Source organism: Aythya fuligula, chromosome 20, assembly GCF_009819795.1.
Source record: "Aythya fuligula isolate bAytFul2 chromosome 20, bAytFul2.pri, whole genome shotgun sequence".
Lineage (NCBI taxonomy): Eukaryota > Metazoa > Chordata > Aves > Anseriformes > Anatidae > Aythya > Aythya fuligula.
The window spans coordinates 11,257,799-11,274,910 of record NC_045578.1 but is presented as its reverse complement, the minus strand read 5'-3'; the positions used below and the strand labels follow the sequence as shown (position 1 = coordinate 11,274,910).

The 17,112-nt window shown below is 59.0% G+C and overlaps 1 protein-coding gene across 7 annotated transcripts in view; it reads right to left on the bottom strand.

The window, feature by feature from the left end:
* Window positions 1–16,597, bottom strand: part of RAP1GAP2 (RAP1 GTPase activating protein 2) — a 76,522-nt gene extending 59,925 nt beyond the window's left edge. For 3 of the 7 annotated variants that reach the window (XM_032200799.1, XM_032200800.1, XM_032200801.1), the window contains exons 1-2: window positions 16,518–16,597; window positions 14,166–14,282 (exon numbers count right to left, since the gene is read on the bottom strand). In XM_032200799.1, the coding sequence (XP_032056690.1) occupies window positions 14,166–14,282; window positions 16,518–16,567 (167 nt within the window). In that variant the 5' untranslated portion in view covers window positions 16,568–16,597. Of the gene's footprint in view, window positions 1–5,561; window positions 5,638–5,735; window positions 5,769–10,788; window positions 10,864–14,165; window positions 14,283–16,517 lie in introns of those variants that run through there. The other 4 variants (XM_032200806.1, XM_032200802.1, XM_032200805.1 and 1 more) reach the window with 4 other exon arrangements.
* Between the last annotated feature and the right edge of the window lie 515 nt (window positions 16,598–17,112).

The window sequence follows — 17,112 nt, the reverse complement described above, 5'->3', positions numbered from 1 at the left end:
GCGAGGCCGCAGAAATGCGTTTTCCCCTCCACCAGCAGCCCTACCTCCCCCTGCTCCCAGGCTGGGCGAGTGGCACAGTGGGGCCAGGTCCCCTGCACCCTGCCGCAGGCTGGGCTGTGCCGGCACCGGGGGTCCCGCCTGGCACGTCCCCACTGCCCGTGGGCACAGCCACCGCGCTCCCCGCACCTCCTGGCCCCTGCCCTGCTCGGTCCGCTGCAGGGGCAGAGCCCCAAACCTGTGGGGGCTCCCCTGTGGCTGAGGAGCACCAGGTGAGCCTGGAGGCACACGGATCAGCAGGAGGCTCCCCGCCTGCAGCACACACTGAAGCTGTCGCCCCTGCCATCCTTGCAGGCCCCCCACCGACATCTGCCCGTGCTCACAGCTTCCAGAGACCTGGCACACTGCCGCTCGTACACACAGACCCAGGTCGGCTGCTACTAGTGCTTAATATTTAACCAGCCTGCCTACAGACCTCGTTGAACATTAGGTGGGGTTGAGCACTGAGCACGCTGCTGTGAGGTATCTGCTGCTGAGCTCTGTAATGGGGCCAGCGAGTTGGGGGACAGGAGAGCGGGGACGGCTCCTGCAGGGCCCGCGCCGGCAGCAGGGCTGTGCCCAGCGGTTTGGGTTCCGTCAGGAAGGAAGCATGAGAAGAAAAATCAGTTGCTGTTATTTTGCCTCATGGAGAGAGGAGAAGAAGAAAAAAAAAAAAAAGAAGAAGAAGAAATAAAAATACAAGAAAGAAAACCCTCAGCTGGGGAAACCGCAGTTGCGAGATGACTAAACTGAGCGAGCAGCGTGGTCAGGCCCTTCGCAGCGCTCCCCTCCCGAGGTGGGGCGATGTGAAACAGCGCACGCCCCCGGCTCTCCTCCCCACAGCACAGGGCTCGGGGCGCCTCTGCCCCCCCGGGACCCAGGAGCAGAGCTCAGGAGGACGGAGCTGCCAACACAGCTGGGCCTTCCCACGGAGGGGCTGAGGCCGTGCAGCAGTGGGGCGCAGAGCCCGGCAGCAGCCCTCCTGAGGTTCTGCACTCCCCGGCAGCAGCCCCAGCCAGCGGCTTGGCACCTTGTGGGGTGACACCGACCGCGGCACCGCGCCCCTGGATGCCCAGCGCCACCTCCGCACCGCGCTCAGCCCCGGCCACCCCGGGACGGGCACGCCGCTCCCGAGGCCCCGTGGGAACGGATGCAGCCGGCAGAGAGAAAAATAACAACAACTCACACGCAGCTCGGGGCTGGAAATAGCAACTACAGCCCATAGAAAGAGGTGCCTGGGTGTGCCCGGCCACCTCTCGTGCTTATTCACCAGGTTTCCACAGGAAGGGCGTGTCGGCCACAAACCCGAAATGACTGTGAGAAGATGAAGAGGTGCAGGTACACGGCTGTGGCAGGCTGCTGCCTCGCCAGTAGGCCTGCAGAGCGGCTGCGGGATGGTGCGGAGCTGGGGGACGCTGCAAGGAGAGGCTGCCCCAGGCACACAGCAGCCCCCTGCCATGGCTGCAGGCAGCGGCACGGCACGCGCTCCGAGCTGGCCAGCTCCAGGCACGGCACGGGCACTCTGCAGGGAACACAACTGCGAGGGGCATCTTCCCGAGGGGACCCCTGGGAATTCGTTTGCCCACCTCACCTGGGACCTTCCCAGCAGCACATGGGGAATAGGGCTTCGCAGAACCCGATCCTGATATATTTTAAGTCAGCACCCTGCTTCCCCCACCAGCCAGCACTCCATCCTCCAACGGCAGCAGCGCCGCGTAACAGCCAGCAGATGACACTTTTCCTGTGTTACTCTGGTTAGCTGTTATCTCTTCACTGCAACTGCCAAAGCAGAGAAAGAGAACAAATAAGTGAAGCCTGGATTACTCCAAACACCCTGCAAAGGTGAAGCTAAGGGCTTCAGTCTGCACTTGTGCCACTTGATCACAGCTGAGGAAGTGGTCAGCAAACGGCAGCTCGAGGGATGAGCCCAGCGTGGTCAGGGCTCCAGAGCCAGCACTCCAAAAGGCGGTGGCAATGGGCCAGGCATCCCAGCAGCTGCCGTTTCTTTGCACCACAAAATGAGCCCAAGTTTCACAAAACTGATTTACAAGCAAGTTAATTGGAGCGCTTTCTTCCAATCTTTATATCAAAGAAAAAATCCAGCAAAATGCTCGACTTAAGGCACACACATTGCCAGAAGACTTTGCCGACACTTGACGATCTTGCTGCCGTCCCCCATCTCAGTTACTCAGCATTTCCCCCAGAACGTTTCAGGCAGCTCAGCTCAAAAGCCACCGGCACCAGTGCTCCTCCCAAAACCGCCGGTGCCTATCAGGCTGCCCAGCCCCGGAGCCAGTGGCAGCGGGCAGCCACCAAACGCAGCCTGAAGAGCCCCCGGGCACGACGAGGGAGAACGTCCTCCTGCCCGACCACCAACAGCTAAACAACCCCCACGGTGTCGGTGCATCCTTCAGTTCCTAACCACGCGGCACAAACTTGGAACAGGCATAAAATATTTTAGGAAAAGTGAAGCAAGGGCAGAGGAAGAACAGTGCCCTTTTCTTAAAATCTTTCCCTATAGATCAATACATCTCTGAGAAAAAGAGACACAAAAACCAAACAGCCCTGCTGAGCTCAGGGTGCAAGTGGCCACCGCAGTGCTCTGTGCAAGGACAGAAGGTGCAGGGATGACCAGGGGAGGTACCGACGGCCCCAGCACCTCCCGTACGTCAGGTGGGAGCGCTCCATGGGCTGCAAGGTGCCGGAGGTGGCTGCAGGCACCGCTGCCTGGGCAGGACAGGGCGGGCAGCAGCAGGGCAGGAGGAGAGGGGAGAGCCCCGGGGTGCCCTTGTGGGTGCCGTGCCCACTAGTGCTCACCCACCACGAGCCGCACGGGCGCTTCCCCGGGCACCGCAGCACCCTCCCCTTGGTGCCGCGCTGGGCTCCCTGAGGGCACCGGGAGAAGCGCGTCCTGCCCAGCGATGGTGATGTGCCAGCAGGGCCCCGCGGTGCTTCCTCACCCGAATGGCCCCGGAGAAGCCAAAGAGGGAAGAAAAGCCGCGAGCAAGCAGGGTGCTGAAGCAAAAGCCACCCACCAGCCATAGCCGCCGAAGGAGACGCTGCGCTTTCTGTGGAACATGGTGGCTGCTCGGCACCGCCGGGTGCCGCGGGCAGGGGCACGCAGCAGGGCCGGCAGCACGCCCGCACGGCACGGCCACCGCGGTGCTTCCTGGCAGCGCCTGCTGCGCCGGGGCGGGGGACCCCGATGCCTCCAGGTCAGCCGCCTCGCAGAGGCGCATGCACACACACACCAGAAAAAGTCATTTCCTTTTTTTTTTTTTTTTGTTTTTGTTTTTGGCCTCAGGCTTTTCACAACCTTACGCTGCAAATATCGTATTTCTCCTAACGAGAGCCACTCGGCATCACGCGGCGGGCCCGGTGCAGGGCGTCCTGCTCACAGGTACCAGCCAACACCTCGCGACCACAGGCGGCTTTCACACCTGCTGCCCCTGGAGCTGCAGGGTCGTCTCACCGGGGGATCCTGACCCACCCTTGCAGCTCATGGGAAATCCCACCCAAAGCACTGAATCTGAGGAACCAAAAACCTCACTGCCTCTCCTCTAGTGGAATATTGCTCCCCAGCAGATTCTGCCCCAGCTCCCACCGCCCAGCCAGGGGCTCCTGCCCTGTGGCAGCACCACCCATGGGGGCTGTCCCAGCCCACTCCACCTGGCCACCAGGCAGCTGCCACCGGGGTTTTCTCTCCTTGGGCTGCTCACCAGCTCCAGTACAACCGCAGCGTGCATCTGCAGCCTGACCACTACCAAAAAAACACAGTCTTTGTACAACCAGGCTTTGGAAAAGCCATTTAAATGCAAATGCTGACCTCTAGCTGGGTCGGAGCTTCCATAAATTACAAAGTCCCAAGAAAACAAGCGGCTGTCCTGCGACAGCACTCGGGCACAGCGGGAGCAGCACAGCCCGTGCTGGAGGCGAGACGGATGGCTGTGCCACAGCCCCTGGGCACCCACAGCCCCCACAGCGAGCCCCTTTCAGCCTGCTCCCCATCCTCAGCACTAAGGCTCATGGATGTGAGCAGCCATCCTGCACTGCAGTGAGGCAGCACGATCCCAGTGCTCACAGGGAGCATCCCCTCAGCCTGGGGCGGCTGGGCAGCAGGGGCTGCTGGCAGTAAGGCTCTCCTCCAAGCACCTGACAGCATTACATTGAGAGGCATTTGGATTCTGTCTGATGTGTGAAAGGAGGGGGAACTAGGGGGCTGGAGAGAGAAAGAACATCCAGGGAAAAAGCTAGGATTGAAATCCAGCCATCCCAACTCCCACTTTCCAGCCCACAGCAATCTCTCCTGAAAGGGATGAAATATGATGGAAATCCTTTGCATTTTAGAGTTCTTAAGGACGTTTACAAAAAAAAAAAAAAAATCCAAAATATGCTGCTTGCTTGAATGCTGCAATTTAGGTACCATGAAGCATTTGGAGAACATATTTGTGGGGAGCACATTTGCTTCCAACCTCATACTCCACGTTAAAGCTTTGCAACAGCAGCAGCACAACGTTAGCTGTTCCCTTCAGCTTCCCCTAGGTCACGTCTCTTACACATACACCAGTGGATTTCTGCCCAGCTCTCCCGAGCTGCTCACAATTTCCACGCCTGAATATAGCAGCAGGGAGCTTCCCCGCATGGCTGAGCTCTGCAGTGCATCACAACACAGCTGCAGCAGCTCCAGCACACCCTGCAAATACCGGTGCAGCGGCAGGTAGCGACAGCAGTGATAGGAAGCATCAACCTATAGTCACATCACACCAGAAACAGCTTGGAAAGCAAGGGAAAGCAGGCGGCTCTTCATTTAAAAGCAGGCTCTTGCAGTGCTGTAAGCACCAATTACTGCATCTCGTCCTGCCACTTCAGTCCCTGTGTGAACTCGCTGGCTCAGAGCCGTAGGAGGCATCGCGTAAACAGCGAGGGCTGCAGGGAAGCGGCGCAGCGAGCGCCGGGCAGCCGGGGGGGCCTGCAGCAGACACATCAATTTTTTTAAATATTAGTTCAGAGACCTCTACATTCAGCAGTTCACAGTTAAATCAACTCCGGCAGATACACAGAAATGGGCATTTGGGCCAAGCAGAGCTCAGAGTCACCCCAACAAGCCACCCGGTTCCAACCACCTCACATCGGAGCCGCGAGCATCCTGCGCCCCCGCAGCACGCTGCCCGCACACGGAGCGGGACCGCAGCAGCGCCTGCCCCAGGCAGGAGGCACGAGGCACCTGCCAGCGCCGTGTCGCCTGCTGGAGCATGGCCAGAGCAGTTTGTCTGCAGTGACATTCATTCTCTTGCTTTGCCTCTTCCCTCCGAGGTATTTCACACAGTTGGGCTCAAAAAAAAGAGGAAAAAAAAAGAAAACTCCTCCTTTCAGAGCAGATGCAGCCAAATCATAATTGATCGGCTAAATCTAGGAAACAAAAGCCTGGGGGAAGATGCCTCCTTGGTACCATCTGCATGAGACAAAATTAAAATTTCCCAAGGGGTCTCTGACAAAACCAGGAGAGCACATCGTGCCTGACTCACCACTGAGGCCCAGATCTGCTCCGCTCCACACTTGAGGCCGTGAGCGCTGCGTCCCTGCCCCCTGCCTTTGGAGAGGACGAGGGAGGTGCTGTGCAGCTGGCAGCAGTGAATCAAGTTGTTAACAAGCACACGAATAAAGCCAAGCTCTCCTGGCGCACCAGGCATCGCAGCTACCTGGCACGCTCCCCGTCCTGCCCCCCCGGAGCCGCTGCCATCTGCTCGCTGCCGCGGGGGCCTCGCGGGCAGGAGGTGCCCGAGCTCTGGGTGGCTCCGTCGTGCACACCAAGCGAGCACAACAAAGGAGCAAGACAGGGGAGGGAGCAAGAGGCTGCGGTAATAACAGCATGCTGACAAGTGCATGGCATTAAAGCTTTATGAGCACAAACTGCGGGGTTGCAGGGCTGTTTACAAGAGGCAGAATGCTGCCAGCACGCTGGAGCCGACGGCCGCAGCAGGCAGCCCTCCCGGGGCCATGGAGCTGTGCCCCCAGTGCCCAGCTGCGGGTGGTGACGTGGAGGGGCCACGCCATCGGGGCTGAGCCACGTGGAGGGGGCAGCTCAGTGCAGCACCAGCCCAAAAACCTTCATGGATGGAGAGCCTGGGTCCGAGGGGCCAGGGGACAGCAGCACGGGAGCACAGCAGCCAGGCTGCCTGGTTCCAGCGTGGCTGCGCGCTGCTCGCGGCGGGGTTGCAGCCTGCAGGGTGCTTTGCAGCATGGGGCTCAAACCCCACCAGCTGCTCCAGGCCCACAGAGGGGTGATCCAGCAGCTGCTGCAGGCTAGGAGCAGACCAGATTTTAGATACAAAAAATAGAAAAATAGGAACTGCAACCGCTGGTGAGATGCTCGGGAGGCAGCACAGGGTGCCCGTACGGCTCCTCAGCACGGACAGCGCTACCCGGCTGAGGGACGAGCACCCGGCGCGGGCAGGGCAGGGCTGGCACCGCGTCCCTGCAGGCATCGCCTCGGCAGCAAACAGCCCACGCAGCCAGAGATGAGTTCTGCCCAGGAAGGGCAGCATAATTCTTCCCTTTGTTGTTCAGGCTAAGAGAGACTGATTGCATCATTAGTGTTTTAATATTGTATGCGGTGCACTGAGGGTATTCATCTTTCCATTATGATTCTAAGGAAGGTTGTGGGCACCCAGAAATATTAGATTTTGTCCTGGCAGGAAGAACACGCTGTGCATATCATCAGCCTCGATATACACAGCAAAAGAAAACAGAGTCCGAATTAATTCTGACTCAGTACATGAAGTATTTTTAACAGCGTTTTCTCTCCTTTGTGGTAAAGTAAAATGAAGAGAGGAACTCAAAGCCTAGAACAGCAGCTTCCCACAAGACAGGGTTTTAAACCTTGCTTTTCAAGGAGGCTGTTTCCTGCTCGATAGCCCACAGGTCTGCACCATTAACCAGCTGCCACGGCGCTCTCGCTGCTGCCGAAACCAACTGCAAGCGGGGGGGCAGCGCTGCTCGTCCTCCCGAGGCAACCTCTGGTACCAGGCAGCCGGGCACAGAGACCCCCGGGGAGCACCGGCACCTGCAGCAGCCACGGGGCCGCTCGTTGAGGCGGTCAGACGGAGCTGTTCGTGGGGAACAGCAGGCAGCGACCGGGGAGGGATGGAGCCGTGCAGCCTGTTTATCTAAAACCCGTTTGTTAAACTCATTAGAGAAGGCTCATTACATCTGGGGCTTAACTGGGAGGACCAGCCGGCAAAACAGAGCAACAACTGCACACACACGCACACCGAAATGCAGAGCCGATTCCCAGCAAAATGCTCAACTGGCCAGAAAACAAAGAGGAAGTTCAGCACGTAAATGAGCGGCTGCCTTTCTTACACGCTAACAAGGCCGCTCTGTTTGGAGTACCCCCAGCCTAAGGAACAGACAACAGGGAGAAAGCACCCGCTGCAAGTGCCCGGAGGGGGAGATGGAGGCCGTGCCGGCACCCCCGTCCATGCAGCTGGGGCACAGGGCACCAGCCCCGGCAGGGACGGAGGTGCTGAGGGCCGGGTTCGGGAGCTCGCTTTCCACCTGCACCATTCCCGTGTGGACGGCAGATGGAGTGCAGGGGGAGCCCCACGGGTCTCGTCCCTGCAGGCACTGAGGCCCCACACAACTCGGCACAGCCCATGCTCCAGCACAGCTTCCACGGTTTTGAGGCCATTCCCTGCAGCTGACAGCTCAGGGGCTCGTCCCTGCACCCTGGGCAATGCGGTGCCCTGTCGTCCATTCTACCAACGTTGCTTTGAAGTGCTCTTCCGAGCAGCCACCACTCAGCGCATCACTCTGCAGGCAGCTGCAGCAGCACTGAGCTTGCCCTCCCCTAGCCCAGAGCTTGCCCCGGGCAGCTCCCCGCGGGGCGCACGTCGGCAGCTGGTGTGTCCCAGCAGCGCCCGGCCCCGCTCTTCACTGCAGACGGGCACTGCTCACAGCACTGCAATCAGGTGAGACCCACGCCACCACACAGACCGCCGGTCTCTCAGTAACTATTCTGGTCCACTATTAATTTGAACCTTTTGGTGCACCGAGTAGCTGGTTTTCTCAGGCTCTTGCATTTCAGAGCTCCATCTTGCTAGCGAGGAGATGGAATTCCCCACAGAAACTCTCCCTTTAGGAAGAACCTGTTCAAGCGCACAGATGTGCTGCGTGTCCGTCCCTACCCCCAGCTGCAGCACCCCTGCCCCTCTCAGCCCCCAGGAGGATGCCTCAGACAAGCAGCAGCCCCCGGTGCCCACGGGCAGCACCTCCCCGGGGCACCCAGCACAAAGCTTTCTGTGCCCACACACACAGCACGTGCAAGCATCGTGCGAGGGAAGCCCACGTGCAGGCTGCTGCAGGCCCGTGCAAGGCAAGGCAGCGCCGGGCAGGCACCGCTGCCACCATGTCCCCGCCATGCAGCCCCGTGCCCGGTGCCACCCCTGCGGCCACCCCACATCTGCCACACGGCCGTGCCGTGGCCCCAGCACCACGAGGAGCAGGAGCTCATCTGCTCACCCAGCATTTCGTGGCCTTGCTGAGGAAAGACGTGCAGGGCAAAACCTGACAGACCCCAATTCCTGCTGCTCTCCCCCGAATTGTCCCCATAGCGTGCACAGCACCCCCACAGCAGCACAGGAGGCAGCCAAGGGTAACTGTGAGCATTCGGCCCAGTTGACACAGCCGGCTGGCAGGGGGTGCGCCACCAGTCTGTGGAGAAACTGTGGCAAGACAGAAAAAGAACTGCTTACACTGAAAACCAGGACTGGCAAAACGCGGGGTGGGAGGAAAGCACAGGCCTTAGAGAGACCCGAGCGTGTTTCGGCTGGGAACGAGGAGGTTTATGAGCTTTAAACACAAGGAACCCCTGGAACAGCCCCCTGCCAACAGCACCAGGGAGCAGCCCGCAGCGGTGCTCAGCACCCTCATGAAGCCGTCCCACGGGGCGCTGCCACAGCAGTGGGCAGCCCGTGGGCACCCTCGCCCCTCGCTGCCGCGCTCCCTGAGCCCCCGAGCAGGTGGTTGAGGAGCCGCTGCCTGGAGTCAAGATGTGCTGGCACCGGGTCAGGTGTAGGCAGCAAGCGGCACCCGGATTCAAGGCCAAACTTGTGCAGGACTCCATCTAAATACTGCAAACGACACGCTCCAGATTTGGACAAAAGTTTGTCAAAACCTTGCTAGATCTTGCCAGCATCACCTGTATTTTTCCACCATTTTGGGTGGGTTTTGCAGTATCTGGGCTAGATTCAAATCAGAACCGAGGAACAGCTCTTTCTGGCTTGGCATCCAACTTGGAGGCAGATGTTAAGTCTGAGCAGGGATTCATCTACCCCCACGAAACTGCAGAGAGGTCTGGGGAGAAGGAGCTGTTTTTAGCTCCTGGAAAAAAATTCCTCCTGGTGGTGTTGCTGTTGAAGTCCTGTTCCTGTTTCCACAGCAGCCACTAATGACAAACAGAGCAGCCCAACGCCAGGTAGAAGAGAGGCAGCAGAAGCAGATGGACTCTGAGCAGCCCCCAGGACCCTGCTACCACACAGATAGGCTTAGCGGTGAGGGAGGAAGGAAGGAAGAATGACAAAACAGATATCAGCAAAGGGGAGCAGCTTTGCTGCTGTGGGTATCGTGAACTGCCCTTTGGGAAGAATCAGCTGCAAAGGGAGAAAGAAATATTTGTTAAAGCTGGTGCACGCCAAGAGTGAGCCTGCCGTCTGGAATCACACTTCTTGTTGAATCTGAATTTAGACTCGCTGGCTCGTTTCCAGCCCTCAATACATCACTCCGTGTGGACAGATATGATGTCCCTTGTGCTGCTAAAGCAACAAGCAATCTTAAATAAAACAGCAGAGGCTGGAACACGCAAAAGATGAGGAAATAAGACAGTAGCCAGCAGGATTCATCTCATGTCCTGCGTACACCAGGGATGCAAACGACAGGCTCGCGCAGCCCTTATCAGCCCCGCTGTCAGCTCCCACACTGGGCTGCCGCTCGCGCTCTGCCTGCAGAGATGAGCAGGATAAAGAGAACCACGGTGCTCTGCCCTGCCTGCTGAGCAGACATGGTGCTCTCTTGTCTGGCAGAGATAAGCGAGAGATCTTGCTCAAAAGCAGAGGGGAGGAGGGTTACCCCAGCAAAGGGTGCCCTGGGCTAGCAAAGGGACGCGGTCGGAACAATCTCTTCCCATGTCCTATTTCTGTCAAATGCACAGAATATCGCAGGCTCCTTGGCAATGAGGTGCCCTGCTGACGGCAGGAGTGCAACCTTCCCCCCAGCCCCACCAGCAGTGGGGCAAACACCAACCATCGCAATCCCCCGGAGACAGATACAAGCAGAGCGCTGGAAAGCTCTCTGGAGTTGCTCCTTTGAATTTTCAGTATTTAACAAAAGCACTGGCAGCCACCCCGCCGAGACACTGCCACACGCGGGCACACAGCTCGCACGTTCCTGACGAGCAGGATATTCCTCGTCCCCATGCCTGACACAAAGTCCGCATGCCTGAAGTAGTCCTTACATATTTAAACGCAAACAGAAACCAAGAACTGTAAGGCATTGCAACAATAGACCTCCCAGCTGTGCCTCACATTTACATCCAGGCAAGCCCATCCAGGGTAAAAACAAGGACAAATACAGATTTAAATATTTGCTGCTAAAGGCTCATCATGCTTGTCTATATTCTAGTCCCCACACGCTATTTAAATATTGCCGTACATCGTGATGGCAGTTCAGATTCAGAGAGATTCAGAAGCATCTTACCTTGATTTTCTGGCTGCTCTCTCTGTGCAAGACTAACACGGCAAGCATCAGCGCCGGATAAACGCAGGGAAAGGGAATTTCTCCACCCCACGGCAGCCCCGAAGCGCAGCTGCAGCTATCGCAGCGCCGTTCCCGAGCACTGCGCCCGGCTCCGCTCACCTCGCGGCGAGCACGGCCGCGGCCACGAGCAGGAGGGGCTGGTGGCTCAGCGCGGGGTGCGGGCACAGCTGCGCTCCCGCAGCCCCCCGGGGCCCGGCAGAGCCGCACGCCTCGCCCCCGCAGCACCAAGATCAGGGCTGGGGCCTGGGGCCGCGTCCCTGCCCCAGGGGAGGACGAGGTCCGGAGGCAGCGGGCTCTCGGCAGGGTGTGCAGTGGTGTCACCGGGGGCTTCTGCAGCCCCGCCGGGGTGACAGCCACCAGCGAGAGCTGGGGATCGTACCCCAACCTCCCTGGAGCTTTCAGGGCAAAAGGGCTGTTGCAGGGAGGGAGGCAGGGAAGGCTATTGGAGTGGGAAGAAGGAAAAAAAAAATGGAGAAAAAAAATCTTTGGATTCAGTTGCAAAACAGACTTCAGCCTTTATGTGTGAGCCCTTTCATCCGTTATGGCTGAATTGAAGACAGACACAGGCTGGGACCAGGCAGGAGTTTCCAGGGCTAAAATCTGGATCCACTGAACTGGAAGGCAGAATTCCTCTTCCAGCCAATGGGGACAGGTTTAGGGCCACCCTTCCTGCTTCACAGGGCACTTGCCACAGCACCACATTGCTGTTACCCAGCAGAACCCATAGGATGCTCCTGGACATGCGATGCTCCTATCAATCCACGCTGCATCACTTTGGTTCCACTGGGTTCTGAAGAGAATTAGTGAAACCAATGGAATTCCCATTTTTGGCACCACTGATGTCTGTCTAACAGCAATAAATCCCAAGGGAGTGACTTCAGCTATGAGGCCGCTCAGCGCGGGGCTCGCAGCTCCCTGTGCCATGTCCTGCCCATGCCCAGCAAGAACCACACAGCTCATGAAAACCACAGCGGCCTCTGCCACCCAGCTCTCCTCCCCATTGTGAGCCCCATACCCAGCGTGGTGCTCCCCGGCAGCGGGTGCAGGAGCATTTCCAGCATCCCAGCCCAAATGAGTGCAAAAGATGCAAGAGCGTGATATCGAAGCACAGCGTGGGCATCCTGCAGTGTGCTGTTAGAGCAAAGTGTCCCGCAGGAGCTGGGACTGCATGCTCTCATCCCTCCTTAAGTGCTGCTCGAGTGAGTCCATTAATTTGTATTAATAATACAACCAATTAAACACCTGTTACATTAAGCCTTCCAATGGATCACCCATCCTCTCATTCAGCTGTCCCACTACCATCACGCACAGAACAAGAAGCAAACGCGACATAAAGACCCGGATCGGATTGACGTGACGATAGCTAACGTGACAGCCTGCAACGCGGCTGAGCACCCCAGCACCACTGTGCCACCCGGGGCACAAAACCACTCCCTGAGCGACGCCTCCACAGCAGCGCGTGGTGCACTGGGGTGAGCATCTCACTCCTGCCCACCAAAGGACGGCGGCGCCACCAGCCTTCAGCTGTGTTACAACCTCCCTCCCCTTCGGGGTGCTTTGCTTGCACTGCTGACCGTGTAGTCCAAACACAACTCCTATTCCATTCTGACAGAGACATCTCCGATCAGTAGCAGGCCTAAAGACATCCCCAACAGGCAGCTGACTCCTCACTGCTGTCCCAGAGCAGGCTCACAGGGGCGCAGTGAGCTGAGGGTGGGTGGCAGAGCCCGGCACAAACCCTTGGGTACGTTGCCTCAGCCACCACGGGAGCTCAGGCCAACGGGACGGGTGTTTTAATTGTCAGGCTAATTGTTCATTAACTGCTTATCACTGGTGGGAACCTGCCTAAAACACTGCTCAAAGGGAGCGCTGGACTCGCTGTGTGTGGGTACCCTGCTCACCCTGCAGCCGCCGCCTGCTGCATTTCTCTGCCTTCCAACAGACGTGGCACAGGAGGTGACAGCCAGCCCGAGCCCCACGGCCAGGGTGTGCTGGTGCCAGGGCAGCTCTGGCACCTGCTGCCCATGGCCCCCACCCCATACCCCCCACTCACCTGCTGCCGACGTGAACCTTTCCCTTGACAGTGATGCAGGCACCACTTAGAGCTGGCCCCTGGTGTCACAGCCACGGAATACCTTGAGCTGGGAGGGAGCCACAAGGTTCATCGAGTCCAGCTCCTGGCTCCACACAGCACCACCCAAAAACCAGACCCTGTGTCTGAGAGCGCTGCCCTAATACCTCCTGCCCCAGGGAGCAGAGCTCAGTGCCTGCCCCTCCTGCACCTCCCGAGCCCTCCAGGTGACTTCCCAGCCCTCTGGGAAAATCAAACGGATCTGGTGGAATCAGCTCCAGTAGCACTAAACACTAATTATAAATCACATTACATGCATTTAAGTTCCGCGCGATATACACACCTCAGTGGTGAGATTAATGTGAACTTTGACAGCAATTTGCAAAAACCAGTTAAAAATCAATAGCCAGCACGGTAATTTGGATTTTTTTCACAAAGCAAAGGAATCACCACCTCAGGAGCCAGCTGGCAGCAGCAGCTCGTGCTGGGAGCCAGGCACCTCCTGCACCCCGTGCCCTGCTACGCCCTGTGAGGGGCCCTGGGAGCAGAGCTCGGGGGCACCCACAGCCCCCCCTTTTCCCCTCCGACTGCTCTGGGCAGGTAAGTGCTTCGAGGCTCTTAAGGGCTCTCGTAGCAGATCTGCTGCAATACAGAGGGAAAAGCTTTCAGCCACATATCCACAGAGGGAGGTAGGTTTGCTTTTTGTTTTTTGTGTGTTTTCCACTCTTAGCAAGCAGGGAAATAGGCGCTGCACTATAGGTTTCTGGAGGCCCACAAGGCTTTTACTGTAATGACATTTTATCACCAAACACTCGGATCTAAAACGACAGCAATGCATATGCATCAGAGGCAGAAAAAGCCATGGCACAGCCCCACAATGTGGCTCCAAGCCATATTTGCAATGAGTTTTGGAGGAAAGAGTTGTGCTACATGCATTAAGCAGGTCCTCAGCAGGTGATGTGCCCGACCAAAGGCACGGGATTTGCAGAAGGGAGCCTGGGGAGGCAGTCAGCAGTTTGCCCTTTCTGCTGCTCCGAACCAGAGGTGTGCTCACACCAGGTTCCTGTCTGCAACCACCGCTCCCAGAGCCTTGTTCTGAAGCAGGCCCCAGCCTCAGACACTTGCAGGGCCCCAGGAGCAGAGGCTGAGACCCAGGAGAGCTCCGGCCATGCCACAGGAGCTCATGGTGAGGGGCGGCCAGGGCCAGCCCCACGGGGCCGTGCCGTGCTTCCCACGCCCCCGGTACCTGCTGGGCGAGCCCAGGTCCGCCCGGCTGACGATGCGATGCTGCTGCGGTGAGTACAGCCACTGGAAAGCCGTCAGCGTCCTCTCCTCGATCCGAAACCGGCCCTCTCTCACGTACCTAAAAATAACAAGAAGACAGACTGAAATATTCATTAGCGCAGGATGGTTGGGAGAGGGAGATGCAGGACACGGGGAGCAACTGGCTCAGAAACGCTGTTTAAGGATGGAAGGGAGACAATAATAGTAATAATTGTGTGTTCCTTAATGAAAGCAGCAAAATTACGGCCCATTTGACCACCTCCCTATGGGGTCCCCCGCCCAGCAGCCGCTGTTCCCACGGGCACGCTGCCACAGCCCTGACAGGGCTCTGCTCCCGGGCACCTTCAGGGACAGGGACCCCCCGGCCACCCTTGCTCCTGGCCCTGCTGCCACCAGAAGTGGCCCCAAGAGAAGCGGGAGCAGATGCAGCGCGGAGCCTCGCAGGGGTTCCTGTGCCCCAAGCCCAGTGCCCATGGAGCTGCCACCAGCTGCAGCCCCCCCAACACCCCTCAGCCAGACCCACTCCTAGCAGCCACACACAGAAAAACAAAGAGCAAGCAGTTCCAGAGCGGTGCAGGACATTTCACTGCGAAACCCCAGGAGGCTGAGGTGGTCTCAGCTCTCCCAGTGCTGCTCAGCACCACCCGGCGTGGGGGCACGGCCGGCAGCCACCGCGCATCCCCCCCACCCTGCCCGCAGGCACGCCGAGCCCCCAGCACTGCTACCAGCTCCCAGAGCAGACTAATGCCTTTCTAACATTGTTTTGAATGTCAGGCCAGATGTTGAAGCTTATTAAACAGTATTCAAGTGATGAATCAATGGTTATTATTTTGATTAAAGAAGTGTGGGTTCTCCATTACGTGAGCAAGATGTCTGTAACTGCAGTTGTTCCCATCCTTCAGTGGGAAACTCTGCTGCCTGCCTCCCCACAGCCAGCTGCACTTCACACGCCTGCCTCTGAATGTGAAATTTCATCAGCAAGTGATTAATTATTTAAAACCTCTGTAGCACTGGTTGGAGACACGCACACGCACACACTCACATGGAATTTCACTTCCTGTGCCCATTAATTGGGACAAACAGAAGCCGAGAGGAAAGGGCAATCAGGAGGGCGCAGCCCCAGCAGAAAGAAGCCAGGGAGGCTCCTGGCGAGTCTCCAGGACAAGCTGACCTGCTGGGTTTCTTGGTATAAGGAACCAAGGGCAGTGCAGTCCCAGTGCTCCCTGACAGCTCTTGCATGTAATAGTGCTGCGAAAGCACTGACAGGAAAGCCAGAGGGATTTGGGGGAAGGAAGGAGAAGGAAAAGAGGGATGGCAGAACAGCCAAGCAAAGCAGCCATTATAATACTTTGTGTCTAAGTGTGCAAGAAAAGGTGTTCTGGACTGCCAAGGGGAGGAGAAAAAGAAAAAAAAAAAAAAAAAGGAAAAAAAAAAAAAGAATAAATAAATAATTAAAAAAAAAAAAAAAAAAACACTGTGGAATAACCCTGCAATGGCTCCCACTCTGGCTGTTGCCCAAGCTCGCAGGGCTCCCAGCCGCAGCTGGGACATGGGGACAAGCCCTGGGCCCGCTCCCAGCTCCCGCGTCACCAGCAGGGCATTGTCACCCGGAGCCACTCCATTCACAGCCTGGCATCGCTACAGCGCCCTGCTCAAAAGTCACACGCTCTGGACGTCACAAACTACACAATTAAAAATCAAAAGATACAGAGAAAGCTTGTTTCCAATGTCAGCCTGTCCCAGCTGCTCCGAGCACTCCATCCCCAGCAGCAGTGGGTCCCCACACACCACGGCCGCCTCAGCACCCCTTCAGCCCCACGACAGCAGCCACGATGCTCCCCAAACACCCACGAGTGTCCCGAGACATCCTGGGGGCAGCCACACCAGCCCGGTGTGAGTGGGACCAGGACGCTGCTGGTGCCCCCCACCTCTCCCGTGCCGGGCTGGGACATTTCCCCGGACACCAAACCTCTTTGGGTCCCTGACCCTCCTCTACCTCCGCTGCACCCCAAACGAACGCCCCTCACCCAGCCGCAGCCCGGGGCTGCCCCTTCCCTGCCCGGGGACACGTCCCCACCCCAGCACCCGCTGCCCCCCGCGCCTGGGGCTGCTCTCGGCGTGCCGGGAGGGGCTGGGTGCCCCCCCCCAGCGGAGCACCGGGAGCTGCCCCGCACACCCAAGCCGGGACCACCGCGCAGAGTGCGCCCTCGCCGTGCGCGGGGACCCCCGACCCGACCCGACCAGCGGGGACCCCCGGGCACCTCCCGCGGCCCCCAGCGCCCGGGACCCCTCCGTCCCCCCCGGCCCCACTCACCAGCGCACCAGCTCCCACCGCCGCTCCCCCGCCGCCTTGCCCGAGGCCATGTCACCGCTCGGGGCTCGGCGCCGCACGGCGAGGCGGGGCGGGGAGCGGAGCCCCGGGGCGCTCCCGGTGCGGGTCCCGGTGCGGGTCCCGGCTGCGGGCAGCGCGGAGGCAGCGCCGCGGCTGGGCTGGGCTGTGCGGTGCGGAGCGGAGCGGTGCGGAGCGGCCGGGCCCTGCGCGCTCCCCCTGGCGCCGCTCCCCGCACCCCGCGCCCGGCCCGGTGCCCCGGCGGCGGCCCCGTTACGTAAAGCAGCCGCAGGGCCGCTCCCCGCCGGCCGCCCCGGGCACCACGCGGGACCGGCAGCGGGGGCGCGCACCCCCCCCTCCCCCCCCCGTGGCCCCCAGGGAACGGGTGCGTCCCGGAGCCGGCGCTCAGCGAGTCCCCACCGAGCGCTGCAAAGCGCGGGGGTCCCGGCTGTGCCCCCCTCTGGTGCGGTTACGGGTGGCCCCTGGTGCTTAGGGAACGGACTGGAACTACTTTTAGATGTTATTTCAAGGAGATTCAAATCACGCTGAAAGTGGTTTCACAAAAGGAGTGTTCTGTCCC